This window comes from Drosophila innubila, chromosome X (genome assembly GCF_004354385.1).
Source record: "Drosophila innubila isolate TH190305 chromosome X, UK_Dinn_1.0, whole genome shotgun sequence".
Taxonomy (NCBI): domain Eukaryota; kingdom Metazoa; phylum Arthropoda; class Insecta; order Diptera; family Drosophilidae; genus Drosophila; species Drosophila innubila.
In genome coordinates this window covers 476,323-498,243 of record NC_047626.1, presented here as the reverse complement: position 1 = coordinate 498,243, position 21,921 = coordinate 476,323, and the positions used below count along the sequence as shown (strand labels likewise).

General features: G+C 32.8%; 1 protein-coding gene and 2 long non-coding RNA genes across 5 annotated transcripts in view; 1 reads left to right on the top strand and 2 right to left on the bottom strand.

Moving 5' to 3' along the window:
- Positions 1–263: 263 nt before the first annotated feature.
- LOC117790558 (protein cutoff-like) lies at positions 264–2,491 on the bottom strand. Of its 2 annotated transcripts, XM_034630041.1 has the most exons (4): positions 2,072–2,477; positions 1,240–1,372; positions 955–1,156; positions 264–884 (listed from the first exon to the last, which is right to left on the bottom strand). In XM_034630041.1, the coding sequence occupies exons 1-4, from the start codon at positions 2,439–2,441 to the stop codon at positions 675–677; spliced, it is 915 nt and encodes a 304-aa protein (XP_034485932.1). In that variant the 5' UTR covers positions 2,442–2,477; the 3' UTR covers positions 264–674. The 2 variants fall into 2 exon arrangements, with proteins under 2 accessions (XP_034485932.1, XP_034485941.1); XM_034630050.1 differs by lacking the exon at positions 264–884 and having other exon boundaries at positions 1,101–1,156; positions 1,236–1,372; positions 2,072–2,491.
- Positions 2,492–12,112: 9,621 nt separating this feature from the next.
- LOC117794363 overlaps positions 12,113–21,921 on the top strand; it is a 51,478-nt gene continuing 41,669 nt past the window's right edge. The window contains exon 1 of the long non-coding RNA XR_004618414.1: positions 12,113–12,310. This is a non-coding gene — a long non-coding RNA (uncharacterized LOC117794363). The remainder of the gene's footprint in view (positions 12,311–21,921) is intronic.
- The window catches only part of LOC117794362, an 88,105-nt gene continuing 84,720 nt past the window's right edge, over positions 18,537–21,921 (bottom strand). For both annotated transcript variants that reach the window (XR_004618412.1, XR_004618413.1), the window contains one exon: positions 18,537–18,733. This is a non-coding gene — a long non-coding RNA (uncharacterized LOC117794362). The remainder of the gene's footprint in view (positions 18,734–21,921) is intronic.

The window sequence follows — 21,921 nt, the reverse complement described above, 5'->3', positions numbered from 1 at the left end:
GTATGTGTGCGTGTGTGTGTGTGTGTATGTATAAGCGTAAATATTATTATAATGTTGTTGTTGTTGTTGTTGTTGCTGCTGTTGTTGTTGCGTTGTTGATTTTAATGTTAATGTAATACTCGGCGGCATCCCACACTGTATTAACAACGTTGTTTGTATTGACACACACACATATTCATATACATATACATATATAGGAGTCACTCCCAGAACTCATACATAGATAGTTAACTCCCGGAATCCCATAACGGCTCACATTTTTTTTACCCCATTTATTCGCTTTGTAAGCTGCTTTATCACGCAGTTTTCCGCAGTCAGACAGACTGAGGAAAATGAGGGGGAAAATGGGTGGAAAAGCATCCTATCCATCCATTCTATGTAATGCCAAATTTGAAGGTACTTCAAATGACATATTCGACTTTTTTACATTTCATTATTTTTGTGTCAAAAAAAAACAAAATCGGATAAATGTTACTGCATATACTATTTTAATCCAAGCTGAAACAAATTTAATTCGTATTAGAATATTAATTAACTCGTTCTATTCAATGAAAACAAGCCAGAGAACAAATACAATTCAGCCACCTGGGGGTCACATGGAGTCCAATACCCTGTAAAGTTGCTCTGAAGTTTGTAAGCCGGATTGCTGCAGACTCATTGTTGACTTGACTGAGTTATTCTCTTTTCAAGATGCGGCGATACCAATCCGCAATAAATGTCATCTCACTGCGCTCATAATTGGCTCCGACTATAATATTACTTGAGTTGGAGTCGTATTCGAACTGATAGACCGTATCAGGACAATTCACTTCCATCGCATTGCATATTTGTCTCAGGATATAGATCATGCAGTTGTTGCACTTCTCTACCGACCACATTTCGGACTATAAGTGAATTACACGTAGGTACATCATCAGTTATCAGTTAATCTGTTAGTTTACATTAATTACTTACATTTTTTGCAATTAGTGACGCTGAGCTAATCAGTTCAATGGCATCGACATGGCCAGATGGTTTTGGACGTGCTACGCAAATCTCTTCAACACCATTTAGAGAACATTCCGACCACCACGATAATTCCAGATCTGATTGTGAGAATCTGCTTGCATCATGGGTTGAAAATAGTGGAGGAATCACCTTGCAATCCGTGAATGAGCTGAAGTGAGAGAGACAGACATAGAGATAGAGATAAAAAGTTATTGATAGTGATAGAGACTGAGTCAGTTGAACAGGACTAACTTTTTTGCTCGATTGCATGTGGCACCCATTGGAGATTCATAGACCACGGTTAATTCGTCCATTTCTACTTGAAACACCTTATAAAACTTCCCGCCGTCACGCTCGGTCCTCAAATGTTGCTTTTTGGGAGTATCTGTAAGTAATATAATATCAAATTACAAAATTAACATTTATATGAAAATTATTAAGACCAAGACTGGCTCATAAATTAATTGTGTTCAGCGCACTTTCAGCCTTGATTAAGTTTACGATCAGAAACCGTAACTGAAACTCTTGTACCGGTACGGTTGTGGTAAAGTTGCTAGGTCAAAGAGTTGACAAACTTCTAACAATCATAACTTGAAGAAAACAGATCATGATTCGGTCTCTTAATTCATATCATATTTCAATCATCACAGCCATGGTTCTATGTTGATGCTAAGGGTTCCCCCTTTAATATTTTGAAAATTCAAAATTTTAAATCTCAAGTTTATACTTTTAATCAACTCCTTATGTCATAATTAGTATAAAAGGACACTTTAAACTTGATTCTGAGGACTTTCATTTTTTCGTAAAACATCATGTCAAAATGAAGAAATATTTTGACTTGTAAAGTTGCTAGGTCAGAGGCTTGAGCAAATTCGAACTGTCATAACTTTGTCAAAACTGTAGCGATTGTCAAGCGGAATGTCATTTTGATGATGGCTTGTCATCTTTATTTTTTCTGCATGCAATTTTTATTAAATTCTTTGAAGAAATTGTATTCCTCTGGATCTTGATGTTTATTCGATGTCATAATTATTATAAATCATTTGAAAATGTTTCCAAATTGATTTGGTGTAGCGTTACGTACCCGAATATAAAAACCGCTTCAGTTTTGTCTCCAAATTCTGACAAATTCTTTCCGTCTGCGACGCCTCCGGTGTAACTGCCTGAAAGATTGGTTCCGCGAGACATAAGTAATAGGCGTCTTGGAACTTGGTACCAAGAATTCTCCAATTGCGTTTCGTATAGATGGTGCATTTGAGAGCTTGCAGCACTTGGCTCTGTGTGATGATATCACACCTGGCATTAAATGCACGATTAATCCTCGTAAGCATTAACTCTTTGTTATCCTTAATGAAGAATAGCATGTTGTCCAAATATTCAGGAAAGATGTCAGCTCCACTAGACTTTACGGATTGCTTACTGAGATCCAGTGGAAAGCTCTCTGGCTCTGGCATTACAAGGAACTTTAATTCCCTTTTGTCGGGTGTACAGATGAGCTCCTTGCTGCGACTAAAGTGGCCAATTTCCACGGGCCTTGAGAGCTGGTACTTTTGGTACTGCTGTTCATCCAGATTAAACAAGATTTTATAATTAATATACATTTTTTCACACGAGTTCAACCTTTGCTGCGACAACTTCGGGCACTTAATGACAGCTTCTGTCTTCTGTCTTCTGTCTTCTGTCATAGTTTTGGCAATGCTGACTTGGCATAAAAATTCCATCCAGCTTTGCACCCATTTTCTTTCACACGTCAAATGCTCAAAGTGCGCGCGAAATTTGAATTAAAAGACAATGTCTAATGAGATTAGATTTTGAAAGCGGAAAATGTTAACTTTTTTCTTTAACAATGATAATAAGCAGAAACTTATTGAATTGATGTGTGAGGATGAGGAAATATTAATTATTAAAATTATTTATTTGCAGCTTTCAGTGCTCGGCAACGATGCAAAAGTAGTGCTGCAAAATGATCGATTGTCCTCTCATGCAATTTATTGACTTTATTGAAAAATGTGACGTCGTATGGAAAAATACATAATTATACTATATTTTAACACAATTATATTTTAATCTAATTGTATATTTGTATGTACATAAACTATACATCAATATATTCATTACATGATATCGATAATATTTTTGATTATCGCTCGATTCGATTCGGTACCCAAAAAAATAGGTACTATTTCTTACTGTTTTTTTTTTTCGCCTTGCATATAAACGTATTTATGCTGTCTCGCTCACACTCTCAATTTGCCATGCAGATGTAATTATTGAATTAAAACTAATTCCGAAATATCTTTTCTATTTATAGGTCAATCGCTTTGAAACTTTCAGGGTCGTTTAAAAGGCTCACTTCTCAACTGATGGTTCCCTTAGAGAGTGCTACCTTAAAGATTGCACCTGTAAATTGTTATGTGTGATTTATGGGCGAAGGGGGCGTGACATGCAAATTTGCAAACAAACTAGACCTGCGTATGGTATCCAGGAACCTACATACCAAATTCGAAGTCTCTAGCTCTTATAGTCTCTGAGATCGACGCGTTCAAAAAGACGTTGATCCTGATCAAGAATATATATACTCTATGGGGTCTGTCACGCCTCCTTCTGCCTGTTAAATACATTCTGCCAAACACATTATACCTTTTTTTTTGGCCATTTTCAATGAGCTCAGGGTATAAAAGGTTTGAAAAAAAACTATTAGTACATACGAAAATTAAGGAAATTCCTGAACTGCCAAAAAAAAAAATGACATTCGTTTTTAAACTTAGACCCGGATCAAAAGTTTTAAGAAATGTGGATTAATACTGTAAATCAAGATGATTATATGTAATTTCAAAAAAAAATAAAACCTTTAATGATCAAGTTCTCTGTTTGAAATATATTTAAAAAACAATCTAAAATAAATATTTAAAAAAATTTGTTTAGCTTTTAAATAGAATGTTTACTTACTTTTAATGTTAGGGAAAACTAAATTAGATGTTAAAACATATATTCTATAATCATATTATGATCAAATCTAATGACGCTGACGTTTTTCCAGCTTCATCTTCGAGTTCCTTATAAAAAAGTTATTGTTTAATTTTCATGTACAAATTAAAATATATAAGTTGTTTCATAATAATTTTTAAAATAATATAAAATTAATAATAATTATTTGATAATTTTTTAAATAAAAAATTAGAATCGTTACGGTCCATTTCAATGACAACAACAAGAACAATCGACTTGGCCAAGTGTTGAGGCGTCTCTGTTTTTGTGGCCTACGTAATTTTCACACACACACACCATACACACACACACACACACACACACACACACACACACACACACACACACAAAATGTACACACATCCATTGAAAAAAAGGCATCGGGGGAAACAACAAAGCAATCAAGAGTTGGCATCACAACAAACGCATTCTGAATACTGAATACCGAATACTGAACAGAAGAGACGGAAAGAAGAAGGGGGAAAGTGGGAAGATGGGGAATGCATTTCTCCATATTTCTACTGCATTTCATTGGGATGCTGTCTTTTTTATTAAAAGATACTATTGCATTCTTCTTTATGATTAATAATAGAATGCATAATTAGTCCACAAATTAATATAGCTATTAATATAATTTTAAGATAGAATTTTCTCAATCCATTATATATTTGACATCTAAATGTTAACAACAAGTTGCAAGCATGATAAAATGACATTTGACTTTTAAATTTATTTTTTTTTTATCTAAGCTTTCAATTTAGAAGTTATTATTTGTTTACTTTAACCTAATACTCTTATTTAATTTTGACATCTACTTTAATTAAAAAAATATAAATAATATATGTTAACAAACTAAAAATTACATTGTTTTGTGTTAAAAAAATTTTCCATAATTCAATTTATTTGTTAATTTATGTTTGATACTTTAATTTTAAAATGAAATATATTTGACTTTAATAAAATTAATAAATAATTGAAAAAAAAAACAAAAAAAAAAAAGAAAACAGTCAAAACCAAGCGAAAAGCTCCCAAAAATGAATGGAGATTTTCGGTTGGTTTCGCTTTCTGGGACACCCCTGAATAAAATTGTCAGTTGCAAATATTAAATGTTTTATAATTCAAATCAATTTTTGGTTTCAATCTTATTTTCCAAATTTATTTTAAATTCTTAATTGTGCTTTTGTTAACTACTTTTGGCTTACTTAAAAAACACAAATATCTAAAATAAATACAAAGTTTTTCAATCTAAGCTTTAAATTTAAATAAAAATACACAATTAACTAAAATAAATACAAGGTTTTTAAACTTAAATTTGAAGCTCTGTAGGAAGTAAGAAATTATTAAAAAAAAAAAAAAAATACAAATTAATTCGTTATTTATTGTTCTACAGTTAAAATAAATTGTTATTTAAAACTTGGTTTCTAATTTTATTTTGAAATGTAAATTCATTTTTTATTATTTATTTATTAATATACAGTTAACTTATAATATTAAATTACAACTATTAACTTACTTATAGAGTACTGGCTGCTGAGGCCTTCGACTCATTTCTAATGTCTAGATTTTGTTTTTAATAAATGCATTTTTTTTTAGATAATACAATTGATGTATAGGCAGTAGAAAATAAAAATACACCTATTAGACATCATTTAAGAGCATTCTGTGATATTGTTGTTGTTGTTGTTGTTGGCGTTTGAATGATGCATTTATACATTTTGCGAATAAACTGTACATTTACGGACATACTCAATTACATATCGTACAATATAAATATATAAATATGTTTGTATATTTTTTTTTATATAAATGCATTTAATATTGTAGATTGGTAGGTGGAGAATTATTACTGATGTTTTGCACAAAATTGAATTACACACACAAGCACACACACACGCACACACACGCACACTCACAAACACACATACTCATATATTTATATACGTATATATGCATACATAATCACATCGATTTGCCATTGGAACGCAACGCAGCTCTAGGCCTATTAAACAAACATATTACCAATACACACACACACATACACACACACATACTCCAATGGCGAAAACAATCATACGCCGCGTTGCCTTCCCAAATTCAATGCGACGCCCAAAAGCAGGCAATACAAAAAAATCAAAAGAACAACTAACATCTGTGTGTGTCTGTCTGTGTGTGTGTGTGTGTGTGTGTGTGTGTGTGTGTGTGTGTGTGTGTGTAGCATGTACATGTGCGTGCACATTTTTAGTGCATTTTTATATAATTTCCACTTTTTTGCCCGCCTCGCGTTTGATATATTTTATTTATTTTTTATTTTTTTTTGGTTGTTTTGTCCTTTGCTTTTTTATTTGCTTTGTCGCTCTTTTTATGTTGTTGTTGCGCGCCACACGCCGCGACCTTGCCGCACCACACCCGCTAGCAGCCAGCATTAAGTTTGGCTGCTCACAGCTTCACAGCTGCAGCTGCAGTTGCAGTTGCAGTTGCAACTTTAGCCCAGCACCAAGAAGAAACTGAAGATTATATTTTCATGACAACTTTAGCAAAATTTAGGCACCAAATAAAGTGATTTCTGAGAAAAACAACGTAAAATATAATAGAAATACAAAAAAAATACAAAATTATAATGATAAATTAAAACAGCAATATTAATTTTGCAAACTTTTGTGAAAGATATTTTAATGACAACTTATTAAATAAATACTTGTTCAAGAAAAAAAAAAAACAAAGAGTTTACAACGGTACCTTCCGATAAATTTTTCCAAAAATATTTTTTCTGTATGTTATTTTATGTATTACATAACAACATTTTAAGCTTGATTTTGACACCGTTGATTTTCTTGAAAAAATTCATGTCAAATTGAACAAAATTTAAGACTTGTAAAATTGTTTGATCAAGACTAAACCGATTTTCAAATATATAAAATAAATTATGTTTTAGCCTCTTGACTGATTTTTTTTTTATTTTATTTCGATATCGTAAGAGTTCAGCCTTGGGATTTCCGAAAATTCAAGTTTTTAAATCTTAATCAAATTCTTAAATTAGTTTTCGCTACGAAATTTTCTTTTTCCGTTTTTGCTCTTAAATTAAAATATATGTTTTTTTCAGTAATGATTTAATTAAAATATAAGTTTTCTTCAGTAATGATTTCATTTATGGTAAACAGCTACTGGGCCAGCTAAGAGTCGAGTCAACCTGACTGTAGCGTTGTCACTTGTTTTCTTTTATTTTTATAACATTTGCTTTGTAACTCGTTTTTTTTTTTTTAATATTCTATGTATGTGTATACCATATATGCTATTTTTATTTGGTTCATTTGTGTATTGAGCTGTTGTTTTGTTTTGTTTTGGTTTTGTTGCATGCAACATCGTGTGTAGGCGCAGCACATAAAAAAACGCCCATAACTGCTCCAGCGACTGGTCAACTGACGATTCGACTAACGATTCGACTAACGATTCGAGTGACGATTCGAGTGGTTGCGTGGTTCGGTCAGATAGTACTCGGTGCTCGGCAATCCTCGGCTCTGTGCATGCATTTTTTGGGGGTTGTTTTGCACACACACACACGCACACACACGCACACACACGCACAAAAAAAGTGCAACAAAATTTAAAAAATAGGGGAATACAATTTCAACATTTGTATGCATTTTTGTTCGATTTCACTTGGCATATTTTTTAACTCTTTTTTGTGTGTGTGTGTGTGTGTGTGTGCGTTTGTGCGCAGTTGACGTCGACGTCGCGCGTGTGTGTGTGTGTGTGCGCAATAGGCCGCCCACATGCTTTGTGGCAGTTGCACGTTGCATTCAATGTCATTGCAGTTGACCATTTCTCCTTCTCCGCTGAATTCACCGCTGCTTCACCCCTGAATTCACCGCTCCGCCGACCTTTATAGGCTTTACAGCAGCTTTATTGCTTCTCTACTGGTTTTTTTCTTTTTTTTTTTTTTTTGTTGTTGCACATTTTTATTTGTTTTTTATATTTTGTTGTGGCAAGTTGCAAGTTGGTCGTTTTTTCGGGCATTCGCGATGCGTGCGTAGCGTGCGTCACGTGCGTCAGAGCGAGCCGGCTGCAGTGCATCATTGGGAGTTTTTTTTTTAGCATTCGCCTGCTTTGCTTTATACTCGTATTTCTCTTTCTCATTTAGGTACACGCTTTGCCTGCGTTTTTGACGCTATGTGTATATATTTTTTTTTTTTTGGTCGGTCGGTCTGTTCTTTTTTTATTTTTTTTTTGCGCACTTTTTGGTGCTATTTATTATATGGCTCGCAACTTTTTGATAGGCCTACTCACGCGGCTCATTTTTTGGGGGGATTTGAAAAGTTTGCCTATGTGTATGTGTGTGTGTGTGCGTGTGCGTGTGTGTGTGTGTGTGTGTGTATGAGTATAAGGACTCGTCGTTTATAGCCAGTATTTTGAGCTGACGGTGCGTATACTTAATTTTTGTGTTGCTGCCTTACTCTTTCTCTTGTGGTCATGTGCATCACTCTATCTATCCATATGTATGTGCGTATGTATGTATGCATGTGTGCACTAATATGTGTCTCTGTGCATATGTGTGTGTGCGAGAGTGTTGTCCTTAAATAAGTAAATATAATGAGTTGCACAGTGGAGCAGCCACAACAAATATCGCGTGATATTTTAAATACTAAAAATTTCAAGTTATTTTAGTTTTCTTTCAAAAAATCAATTTTAAAACATTTTTTTCCCACTAACACATAAAATATTAGAGTTAATGCGCTTATTTAATTAATTATTTTAATCAATTTTTATCAGAAAACATTTATTTTTAACTAAGATTAAAAATATATTTCTGAAAATATTATTTTGTTTCTGAAAAAAATTTTTTTAATGTTACTTCTAAGCCTTTTCCGTTAATTCACTAATTTTAATGAGTCATGCTTTTCGAAATGTATATATACATTAAAAATAAAAATATATTTAATGTTAGCAACATTCGAAAGCCGACAAATTAATAAATCAATTATATTAAATACTTAAGAGTCGTTATTATTTCTTTTTAATACTTGTATAATTAAAAATAAATTTTAATAAATATTTATCACTTCTTTCCAATTGTTTCTAATACTATATATATATTTCAAAATACAAAATATTTTTTAATAGTAAAATCGTTTATTTATTAAGGACTTATCACATTCTAAAACAGTGATATTTTAAAAGTATCTTCTTTAAATTTGTATCACTAGTTACAATATTTAGAAAATGTTTACAACATGTTGTTATTTGTAAGTGGAATGTAAGATCCCTGATCTAAGTATTCAATATAGAAGTTAGATCCAATATATTGTAGATGCAATGCGATTATTTGTTTGAGCAAGTATGCAACATGTTGCACACTGCAATCGAAGCGATGGAAAGGGAACAAATGATTTTTAGCAAAGAAATAAAATACAAATTTACACAAAATTTGTAGCTCAGTTTTTTTTTATTCTCAATTTGTTTGTTGCATTTTAATAATGTTGTTGTTGTTGTTCTGGTAGGTTTGATTGTTGTTGTTGCATCGCAATTCTCGCACGCACGCACGCGCTTTGTTGTTGCCACCTTAGGGTGCAACTAGGGGTGGGGGAGGGGGTAAGGAGGGGCTCGCAACTGCACTGCAACTACAACTGGTGTTTGTGCATTATATTCAAATATATATGTGTATGTGTGACTGCATAGCGTGTGTATGTATTCCAATATAACATATACAAAAACTGGACACCGCAGCAAAAGTATCGACGACGACGCCGACTGCAACGGCGACGGCGACGGCGACTGCGACGCCGGCAGCGCTGTTAGCGTTAGTGTTCGCATAGGCCGAAAAAGGACGAGTTCGTCCCGCTCATTTGCCAGCATATAGAAATATCGTATATGTATACATAGACATGTGCATATGTGAACGAGAAAGAGAGAGAGAGAGAGAGTGTGTGTGTGGAGAAGGGGTTGAATTGGGTAGGGGTAGAGGGTGACAGAGGGGAGGGGGATGTCAGCTCATCAGTGCAGTGGAGCCACGCAGGTATTGCACACACACACACACACACACACATTTTTATAAGGCTTCCCAATGCATTTTTATTATTTCATTATTTTTTTCCGTTTTTTTTTTTGGGTTGATTTTTTGTTTTTTTCTCCGCTTATTTTTTTTTGGTTTTTTCATCATTTGGATTACGCTTTGTTGTGCTTCGTGTGTGTGTGTGTTTCGTTTTATTTTATATGTTGTTTTGTTGTTTTTGTTGTTTTCGCTGTTTGCCTTTTTTTTAGCGATTTCTTTTTGCAGCATGTTTTGGGCAGATTTTTATTTTTCGGTGGCAGCAACTGCTTTGTGAAGGTGCAGAGGGGAAGGCAGAAGAAGAAGAAGAAGATGAAGAGGGGGAAAGAGGGGGAAATGCATCTGGAGGGGCAGCCGCTGCAGTTGAGACAGCGAGACAGAGAGAGGATGATTGCAACTGAGACTGAGAGCCTTTAAGTAGGGGTAGCCCCAAAACTGCACATATGTGTAGGTGTATTAGTGTGCGTGTGTGTGTGTGTGTGTGTGAACATGATGATGATGATGATGTTGAAGAGACGCTGCTCATTATGATGTTGCCTGCATATTATGTGCAAAGGCCGCACAGTGGTCATTTTGCTCCATGTTTCAGGGCCTTACGCAGAATGCTCAACATTGTGTATAAGTATTTTAAAATTACTAACTCTATAAAAAGTAATAAATACAAAATATAAAATTAAAATAATTTTAATTCAATTTGAAAAAAGGCAAAATTCTAAAAATGATATAAAACTCTTTGTCCTGACTCACTCACTCACTGATCATTGCACATCCCAAGCCATAAGTCTTAAGAGACACAACAGGGTTTTGGAAAAAATTTGAAAATGTATTCAAAAAAAAAAATAAAACACAAATTACTTTTCAGGTTTTTTCGACTGATGCCATTTAGAAAAACGTAAAAATTAAAAAAAATTATTCATTTTAGATATCATTAATGACACTTTTTCCATCGTTTCACAACCTGATGGGTAATCATAGTACTATCAATATTCTTTGAAGAAGACAATTTCTTTGATGGTGAAATGGCTAAAAATATTAAAACAAAAATGAGTTATAAAATACATAGAAATTAATTACAATTAAGAAAATGAGTTATTAAAAATTACAACATAGTTTTAAAGTCTAAGCACGACAATAATTAAATTTGTTCTACAAATAAAAAAAATCATTAACATTAAGGAAATTAACTGTGAAAACTTAAATAAACAAATACTGCTTCAATTAGTTGCTAGCATTAAAATCTTATAATTTTTTACTGCTTGTAATTATTGGAGACTAAAGTGAGCAAAAGGACCACTGTGCGCCGCAGCGGCTCCGAAACGGACTTTTGCCGTTGGAGCATTGACAACTGCAAGTCGACACGCACACACACACACACACACACATACTGGGATACACTAACACACACATAAAGTGTGGACTAAAACGCGATGCGACGCCGGCGTTTCAAATGCCGCAGCTGCGACGTCGGCAGTGACGTCGTTGGCGACGTCAACGTCAACGCTGATCCCAAAAAAGTTTCTGGGCAACATTATATTTCGAATAGTTCAGATCCATTTAGATGAACATCAGTTAGCTATCGGATTGGACGTGCGTCGACCAAACCAACGAATTCAAATTCAAATTCAACCAACTTCCAAACATCCAAAAAAAAATAATAATAATCAAACAACCTAAAATAATCAAAGATAATCAAACAACCGACAACTTTCAGAGTATTCCTTGTCATCAGAGAATTCTCCAAAAAATATTCTCTAAACATTCTCGAAACGTTTTCGAAATGTCAACATACAATTTTATTGTATTCCTGCTCCAATTTATTGAGTTGCAGTTCCAAAAGTTTCCAAATCGAAATCTAAACTGAAAATCCTTAGAAAACGGCAGTTCGAAAACGCGTTTCGAATCAAATTTTTTTTCTTCTCAACGTTTTCATCTTGCAGTGTTGAGAAACTTAACATTTTTTTTGTTCAAGTGCTGAAAAACGTTGCTATTTTTTGTTGTTGTGCATTTTGTAAGTGAATTTCAAGTGAAGAATCTCGCAGATTAAAGAAAAAACAAGAAAACCCAATACGAATATATAATAATATTAATTAAACTGTACCCCAGTGAATTTGTAGTGACGATAATTCTAAGGCTCCATGGACTATGCCCCATCTGAAGAACTCGAACTCGAAATCGAACTCAAATTAAATTCAAAGCAACGAATTCATCCTGAAAATATCAAGAACATCATTAAAAAAACATTCGATCAACAAACACTCATTTTAATCTCAGCTCGACTTGAATCCATTAAAGGTAGGTAAACTTCTCATTTCTTTTAAAAGTACATATATCTTTAATAATTACTCTTCTAGTGTGGATTAAATTATATAACGATTCGTAAATTATTTATTCTGAACACATTAAATAATATTTATTAAAATTTAATATCAGGAAATTTGATATTTAGGAAATTTAATGTAATATAATATTTGATTCAAGTAACTAATTTCGATGATTCAAATATTTGCTAAAATCTAAATAAAAAACCGTCATTGAATTAAAAATTCGAAAAATTTGAGATCACCCGTGTTATATATCTCAAACAGGACTCCCTTATATATTTTTTCTCAGTGTATCACATTAGTTTGTCTTCGATCTCCTATTAACATTAAAATATTAAAAGAGAAGTTTTCATTCAAAAATTGTTTTACAAGTTCCTAATTTTTTCGAATATTCTGAAACAAAATTAGTATTTAGGTAGGTGACAATATGTACAGATTTTAGGGAGGAATTAGGTATTATAAGAGCTGTATTACAATGCTCTTGAATAGGAACAACAAACAACACAATTAAATACAATAATAATATGGGAAGCAAATGGGTTAAAATAAAAGTTTTAAAACAACAACAACCACACCAACAATTCAAGGACTGGCGTCAGAAATTACAAAGTTATAAAAACAATAAGAAAAACATTTACTTAATAATTTTTCACACCCGACCAAATTGTATGTGGCAAAAGAAAAACAGTAGCACTTACCCTTGTTGCACACACACACACACACACAGCACACACACACAGACACACACAACAGACACAGACACAGAACGGCATATGCTGCGTTCCTCTTTTCTCCTCCTCCTCCTTCAGTGCCTATTCAGGCCCCATCCCCCACCCCTACAACTACCCCTCTTCTAAATGCTACTGTTGCAACTGTTGCAGTCACGAGTGCCACAGGGTTTAGGCATAAAGCAAGCAACCCCATTTCCATCTCCACTCCTATGTCCATCTGCATTTTCAGCTCTAGCTGCCAGCAAAAAAATTTCAACATAGACAAAGTCAACAAAGTTGGACCGTGAATCGGGCCAACTCGGATGAATCTCCCAGTTCTCCTCCTTGCCTCTTCATCTCTCGCTACATCTTTCTCTACCTCGCCTCCCTCTCACTCTCACTGTGCTGCATAGGAATATTAAACAGCTGACAACTCCACAGCTGATCGACTTTAAATGCCCAGTTCAACTCAAATCACCGCAAAAATATTAAAACAAAAATTAAATAAAAATATATATGCACACTAAATATAAAAAAAAAAATTACTTAAAATTTAAAGAAAGTCTATTTATTTATTTATTTAATCTCGACTAAAACCAGTCGACAATAATGTAATTTCAAATATTCGAGTACAATAATTAATGTGAACAATTAAATTATAAGACCTGTAAGCGTTTAAAATACCGACTGAGAATATAAAAAAGTTAAATGAATTTATTATCAAGCTTACTGCTGAAATTCATTTCTGATTATAATTTCCAAATTTTATACATTGGTTTATTATTGCAATCTTTTCGATGTTTCCTGACATATGTTAAACATTAGCAAATAAAAACGAATCAAAATATAATGAAAAATTAAGACATTAAAATATGAAACTATTATTTAAAAATAAAAATAGTTGTTTATACCGACGGAAAGGTTTCATGAGAAACTCAAAAGCCTTTGTTTACTTTGAGGACTGGGCTAAAAAGCACCGCGTTTTTAAAAGTCAATTGAGAAACAATCGCATTGCCTTCTCAAAGCTATGCACTCAATTAAATCCCAAATTCGTAGGATCCATGCCCATTTAACACATTCTTCTCATGACAGAGTCGTATTTTTGGGTGGGGTATTGGGAATAGTGGTAAGGGTGGTAATCAGGGAGAGGGGTGTTAATGCAGGATAACTTCCCGTCCAAATAGACCAGATTCTTAAATCAAAAATATTTCTTATTGACAAATAGAGAACTTTCAGTGAAGAATACCAAAATAGCATGAGAATAAAAAAGTCTTTTAAATCTTACAATGAAGATTTTCTTATTTTCCTTTTACGTTTTGAAATCTCGACGCATTTTTTTGAATGCATTTTCACCTCAAGTGCAGGGCTTTAAATCGGTTAATATCGGCACATAACTTTAACCGATATTAACCGATTGGAATTGGTAGCCTTAACCGAAACCTAAGCGGAACAAATTTTTCTTTTACTGCAACCGATCAAACCGAAATTATTTAAACCGAAATAACCGATAGGTAACCGATACAATTATTACTGATACAGTTTAATTAAGCATTAAATTCAATAAATTCGCTAAAATGTAATTAACTTATTCAAACTAAGTTTGATTTTACAATTGAATAATAATTTTATTGAATTGATCTTTTTTTATTAACAATATTTAATTTATATATCCTGCTCAAAAGTACGAATTTTCGGTGAGAACAAGAAAAAGTGTTTTTTATTAACTTGCCACAATTGCAATTTGCCACTTTTTACTTGCCACTTGCAGCAGTTGCACCTGCTGCTTTTTGTACAGTGGGTAACCGCTAATATGCGCTATTTAATATCAATTTGCATTTGTGCTAAATCGCTGCTTATTAATTAAGCGCAAATTGAATGAAATGTGAAGCAAGGAATAAAATACAAAGAAAAAAAAATTAAATAAAAATAAAAATAAAACTGTAATACTACATGTGTTTTGTAATTGTATATATATGTGCGTGTGTTTGTGTGTTTGTGTGTGGTGTATTCTCTAACTCTCTCACATTCCCCTTCCCAAAAACCTGGTCACATTTAATTATGCGGCCTTTGTGCGTTTAATTGCCTGCAATCTAATTTAATGAGTGCAACTGCGTTGCAGTTGTTGTACTCATTTCCCTTCTTCTCCTTTGCTTTCTATGTTGCACCATTTAATAAGCATACGACCCGTTGACACATTTACAACGAATGCTTAATATTGGAAAATTTTACCTCATAGAAATACAAATATTAAGAAAAAAAATCCTTGTATATGATTTAAGGAGACCAAAATGAGTATTAAATGAAAAGAAGTCGTTTTTTTCAGGGACCGTAGCGATTAAAATTTTGTACTATATTTATTTCTTTAATATAAGGAAAAGTTGCTTTGATTTTTCTGTCATTGATTTAATTTTGTTCTATGCACTTTTATTTGGCTTTGCAAGTGTTTTTCTTCTTAATAGTAAAATTTATAGATTATTTAAAAGTAAAGGAAAAACAAGGAAGATTACATATCATGTAATGCAATAAATCAAGAAAAATGAAATATTTTCAGAGATTTCGATAGAAAACTTTATATTTCTTCCTACTTTGTGTAAGCTGCATAAAAACATACATACACATTTATATACGATATATATATATATAGCTATTAAGAACTGAACTGCAGAAAAAAAGAGGAACAAAACAGATCTAAAGAGAAGAGAGAAGAAAAGAGCTGAGAGAAGCATCACAGAAATTCCAACAAAAATTGTCCGCAGTTAAATTGACTGCAATTTTTTGTTTTTAGGCAAGAACCGAAAATTTCACAGTCAGTTCAATGACCTACAAAAAAAATAACAAAAAAAAAACTTAAACCAAACAAAAGCCTACCAACCCAAAAAAAAAAAAACGAAGAAGAAGAAAAAAACAAAACCAAAGCCAAAAACCAAAAACCAAAACCAAAACAACAACAATGAACGCAGAGCGAAGATCAACGAGAATATTTCTATGTATAAAGAATGTATATATGTATGTCGACGACGATCTGCAAGCTGTTAGAGAAAGAGACAGAAAGAGCGAGCGAGATGGAGAAAGGGAGAGAGGCAATAAGACCAAGACACAAGAGACAAGAGAAAACGCGTGCAGTCTGTCCAAAAAGCGCACAGATATTACAAAAAAAAAAAAAAACAACAACAACACATAAAACCCGAAACTTGCACACACACACACACACACACACACACAAAAACAGACATGCATACAAAAATATCAAATAGCAAATTACTCATGCGCCATACAACAAAGACGATGATCCTAATGATGATGATGATGATAATGATGATGATCTTGATAATGATGATGATGATCATGATAATGATCTTGATGATGGAGAAGCAGAGGGAGATAGAAGATACTCTCAGCAGTTAGTGATGTAAATCCAAGCGGAACATCAAGTTTAAAATTGCAAATAAACCATGGACGGTAAACAATTATTATACCAACATTTTTCTTTGAGGGTAATCTATGCAGTTGTACCATGATCTTCAAATTTATGATATTTATTATTTTACTTATAAAAAAATGAATTTATTTGAGCAAAAAAAAAAAAAAAACTTAAAACTTAAAATTTAATAACTGTATCTCAACACTAAGAATTTTTCGTTCTGCGTCGAGAACATTAAAGTCTTAAAGTTAGAAAGCACATCTTAATTGTTAAAACATTTCATATTCTTATTTCATATATTTTCAAGATCAAGATCAAATACTCCAGACAAAAAATACGAAAAAAATATTAGGCAGGATTGATATATTGTTGTTTTATTTTCTTTCGATATACTTATGTACATTTTTTACTTGCGTAGGATTTTTTTGAAATGTTTCTTTAAAATATTTTTACTTGGCCAAAAGTGGGATTCGAACCCGCGCTTGTTCTCAAACTGAAGCGGCAACTCTAACCAGAGTGCCACGAGTCTACCTTTGGTTACACATGAAAATATAACATATTCATATTTTCCCAATCATCGATTTATCGATGCAACAATTTAATTTTTACATCACTAGTTGGAGTTGAGGAACGAATGAAAGCCCAAGAAAATGCACAGAGAAGGATCGACCGAGAGTGAGAGAGGGAGAGAGAATAGAGGAAAGGGATAATGTATGTATGTTTGTATGTATTCAAGATTGGCAGTATTGAAAGAGAGAGCTGGGGGTATTCAACTCAACTCAACTCAACTCATCTGCCCAAAATCACATCGCAATCGGGGCCAACAGATGGCGCACACACCCGACTGTCCGTCTGTCCGTCTGTCCTTCTGTCCGTCCGTCCGTCTGTCAAGGCAGTCATTAAAGTAATTACCAAGTACTCAAATCTTTAAGATAAATACCATAAATACACCGAAAGACCAAAAGACCGAAAGACCCAAATAATAATGGTCTGCAATTTTAATATCTGCAATTGAAACAAAAATTTTTGGCATCTCTTAACTATCCGAACTATTCATGAGTATTAGAATAATTTAATGATTTTTAATAAATTATATAATATACATATACAATATAAAAAAATACATTATAAATATATATATATATATATACTAATAAACAAATATACACTTCAAATAAAAGAAATTGACTTTTTGTTAAAATAAAATAGACTTGTATTTTATATTTTATAAGTGTACATTATATATTTTAACATAGCTAATTTGTTGGTTCAGCGATCAGGCATTATTCATCATTATATTATCCAATCTCTTTGAGTATTGAAATAATTAAAAAATGTAAAATAAATAAATATAAAAAAGTATATTATTAATATATTATTGCACGATACAGTGTCTCAGCTATGTTCTGTTAAAATTTCAGCCTCCTAGGTCTTACGGCTTGGACTGTGCAATGATCAGTAAGTAAGTGAGTCAGCGTGTTAGTGAGTCAGGAAAAAGAGGTTATATATATATAGAATTTAATTAAAATAAATTTACTTTCAGTTAGAGTAATATAGATTTGTTTCTTGTATTTATTATGATCATTATATAGGTATATATATAATTTGTAGTTTTTTACATCAATTTGAACAACTGTTACCCATTTTAATAAAGAAAACAGAAAAGAGAAAATAAAAATACTGAATACATATTGCTGGGCACCAGGAAAGGTAACAAAAATAAAAAAACAGAAAAAGAAAAAATTAAATGCAAAATAATGCAGCGAACCTTGTATCCGGTTAGACTAGAATTTCGGGTATTATATGACAACAACAACAGGAACAACAACGGCAACAACTGCGATGAGAAGCCGTTCTAATCTTACAAAACTGTTTTTATACTCACATGTACATATGTATATGCATTATAATATATATGTATGTGCTGTACACAGATGGAGAGCAGTCTCTTCAGCTATATTCTATTTAATGTCTTCTAAAAATAATGCATTGCGAATATATATTTTTGTTTAATGATAGACCTAATAAGCCCCAGATCGTTGTTTGATTTTATTTTATAGAAATAATTGATTTTATACATTTATTAGAAATTATTTTAATTTCACAATGTATTTATTTATAGTTCAAGTAAACATTCAGGCTCTCTAATTCTTTATGTACTTGGTAAAATCTTCCGTTAGTGCGATGCATTATCCATTATCCATTTTCCATTAAGATTCGACTTTCAAAATAATGCAGACATAATATCAACCTTTAATATAGCCTAGAAAAAAAGAAAAAAAATAGGAAAGTTTAAGAAAACCAAAGTAGATATGAAAATAAATTTACTAAAAATAAATGCATTGAATTTGAGTATTTTTAAAAAAATTACAATAAATACGTGTAGTTTTAAATTGCTTTTCGATATTTGCCAATATTTTACTCCAATTTGTGTTTCCAAATAACATTATTCCTAATTTTGTTCTGCTCTTATTCTTATAAAGAAAATTATTTTTTTTCCTATTTTATTTTCCTTATAACAATTTTCAACTTTTGTTTTCGCAGTTTTTATTTCCAAATTTTCGTATTCTGAGTATATTTTTTATAGGGAATCATTAAATAAAGTGTACATTATTTGTTCCAAAGTTTTAAGACGCCTACGAAAAAATGCGCAACTGCATAGGCGACACTGAAGAAGAAGAAGACGAATTGCTTGGTGCGTGGGGGGGCGGGGGGACTAAGAATTTAAAAATGTGAACGAAAGAAGGAGAGCAAGAACCAGAACAACACTTGTATGTTATTTACACACACACAGCTGTAGTTGCATGTGTATGTGTGTGTGTGTGTGACTATTCAGTTTTTGGCGCTGCTGCTAAAAAAGTCGACGCAAATATATTTCGTGTATTTTGTATTTTTTTTTGGCAGTCATTGACCCGCAAATTGCGAGTGCCAAGAGGCCATGGCCAAGGGTGCGAGCGGGAAAGGAAGAGGGTAGCGAGGAGACTGGGGGACGGAGCCGAAGCGATGTAGAAAGATAGCAAACAACTTAAACACAGCGCGATAGTCTCAACACACACACACACACATACACATACACACACACACACACACACAAAAGCTCCTTCTGACCTGACGCTGATCTCACTGCAGCTTTTGTTCTTACTCTCTCTCTCTCGTTGTTGCGCTCTCGCGCTCTCGTGCTCTCGTTGCTTACTCTCTCGCAAGCATTTGGCAGTGAGTGAGATGAGAGCTTTTTATATTTCGGGCATGACTGCAACAATAAAAGTGTGTGAGTGTGCAATGTGTGTGTGTGTGTGTGTGTGTGTGAACTGGGTGCTTAGAAGGCTGACTGCACTGTGGATCGAGTCAACTGTGCACTATGGGCAATGTTCACATTTTTCTAGTCATTAATTAAATAAGTATTTGTACAATGCAATAATTTTATCACACTTTAATGCAAATACAAAATTGGTTGTAAATAAATCATGCTTGTTTTAACTAAAAAGTGTAATTATAATTACATTTTAATTTAATATAATATATATTTAGCCTACAAATATTCACATTCATATTTTTTATTAATTCTAACACTTTAAATTCAACTAAATCCATAAGCAAAAAAGTTAAATCAAAGTGTAAATATTAAAATTTCAGCGTTAGGTTCGAATAAAATGGAGTCCGATTATTTGTTACAGTATCTGAATTTATTGATAGTCGGTCCACAATATTATATAGCTGATTTAGGAACGATTGACCGAAAATTTTTATTTATTATAAACAATTTTGTGGTTTCTGAAATTATCTCAGCCAAAATAGCATAACATGTGAAAATTGCCCATAGTGCACTGTGGATTGTGGATTGTGGATTGTAATTCGCTGCATAGTCAGACAAATAACCAAAAATGATTCACATCGAGGCCTCCAACGAATGCGTGAGATGGTGGGAAGAGAAGAGAAGAGTAGAGAAGTGCATTGACTTCTCCTTCTTCTTCTTCTTCATCGCCTTCTACTTTAGCGATTTGCGTGGCATTGACACACACACACACACACACACACACACACATGTGAGTGTGGCATGATTATGAATACAAATACGAGTGTGAATGAGTAGGTACTCAAAAAAAATGAGAAAAATAAAAATAATAAAGGCTTTGACCTCGTCCACTGACTAATTGCAATTTTGTTCTTAGCTGGAATCTCTCTCTCTCTCTGTCTCTCTCTCTCTCTCTCTCTTTGTAACCTGGATTGATCATCGATCACCGATCATAATTTTTCCCTACTCTCCCACTCCCACTCTCCCCTCTCTTACTCTTTCTTCTCCCAGCATTATTCGTGTTCCCGTTTTCGGTTTTATTTGGCCGATAAGACACAAAGTTCGTTGCACGCTACAAAGCAACAAAACAAAAAAGCAACTGCAAAAAATCGACAAACTGTAACAACAATAAGTTAAAAATAAACATATAAAAAAACAGAAGAAAAAAAAAAAAGAAATAAGAAAAATAATGCGAGTTGCAAAATGCTGTTTATCAAATTCATGCACACGAATTACGAGTAACGAGTACTCATGAATACTTGCAGCTAGTCACAATCAATGTTACATTCAGTCTGGGAATACTCATACGAATTTTTAAAAATAATATTCAGTACACCGACATTTTTAAGACACAAGTTTTTAGTTTAAATCAATTCCTTATATAGTAATTAGTAAAAAACAACAACACTTTAAATTTGACTCGAGAACTCATACCAAATTAAACTGTCTGACCAACTTCTAAAAGTCATAACTTGATTAAATCCATTCGATTTTCAAGCGGAATATCATTTTATTCATGTTCTTTCATCTAAATTCATTTTGCATTCAAATTTTGTGCACTTAGAAAACTTAGTATTTTTCGACCAAGACTAGATTTTGATGGTAAGGGTCCACCCTTTGAAATTTTAAAAATTCAAAATTTTAAAAAATCATGTCAAAATGAAGAGTTATTCTGACTTGAAAAGTGGATGGATCTTAAGTCTGACCAACTTCGAACTCTCATAACTTTGTCAAAACTAAACCGATTTTCAAAGGGAATGTCATTTTGATCATTGTTTGGCCTCTAAATTGATTCTGCATTTAAATTTAATAAATTTTGTAAAAAAAAATTATTTTCCTCTAAATCTTGGGTTCGATGCTAAGGGTCCCCCCTTTGATATTTTGAAAATTCAAAATTTTAAATCTCAAGTTTTCACTTTTATTCAACTCCTTATATCGAAATTAGTATAAAACAACACTTTAAACTTGATTCAGAGATACTTCATTTTCTTGTAAAAAATCATGTGAAATTACACAAAAATTTTGACTTGTAAAGTGGATGGATCCTAAGTCTGACCAACTTCGAACTCTCATAACTTTGTCAAAGCTGAACCGATTTTCAAAGGGAATGTCATTTTGATCATTTTTTGGCCTCTAAATTGATTCTGCATTTAAATTTA

Coding starts and splice junctions, on each gene's coding strand:
- LOC117790558 (XM_034630041.1), bottom strand. CDS start 2,441: ATGCCAGAGCCAGAGAGCTTTCCACTGGATCTCAGTAAGCAATCCGTA. Junction 1,373..2,071: donor GAAGCGGTTTTTATATTCGG/GTACGTAACGCT, acceptor TATTACTTACAG/ATACTCCCAAAAAGCAACAT. Junction 885..954: donor CGTCACTAATTGCAAAAAAT/GTAAGTAATTAA, acceptor ATTCACTTATAG/TCCGAAATGTGGTCGGTAGA.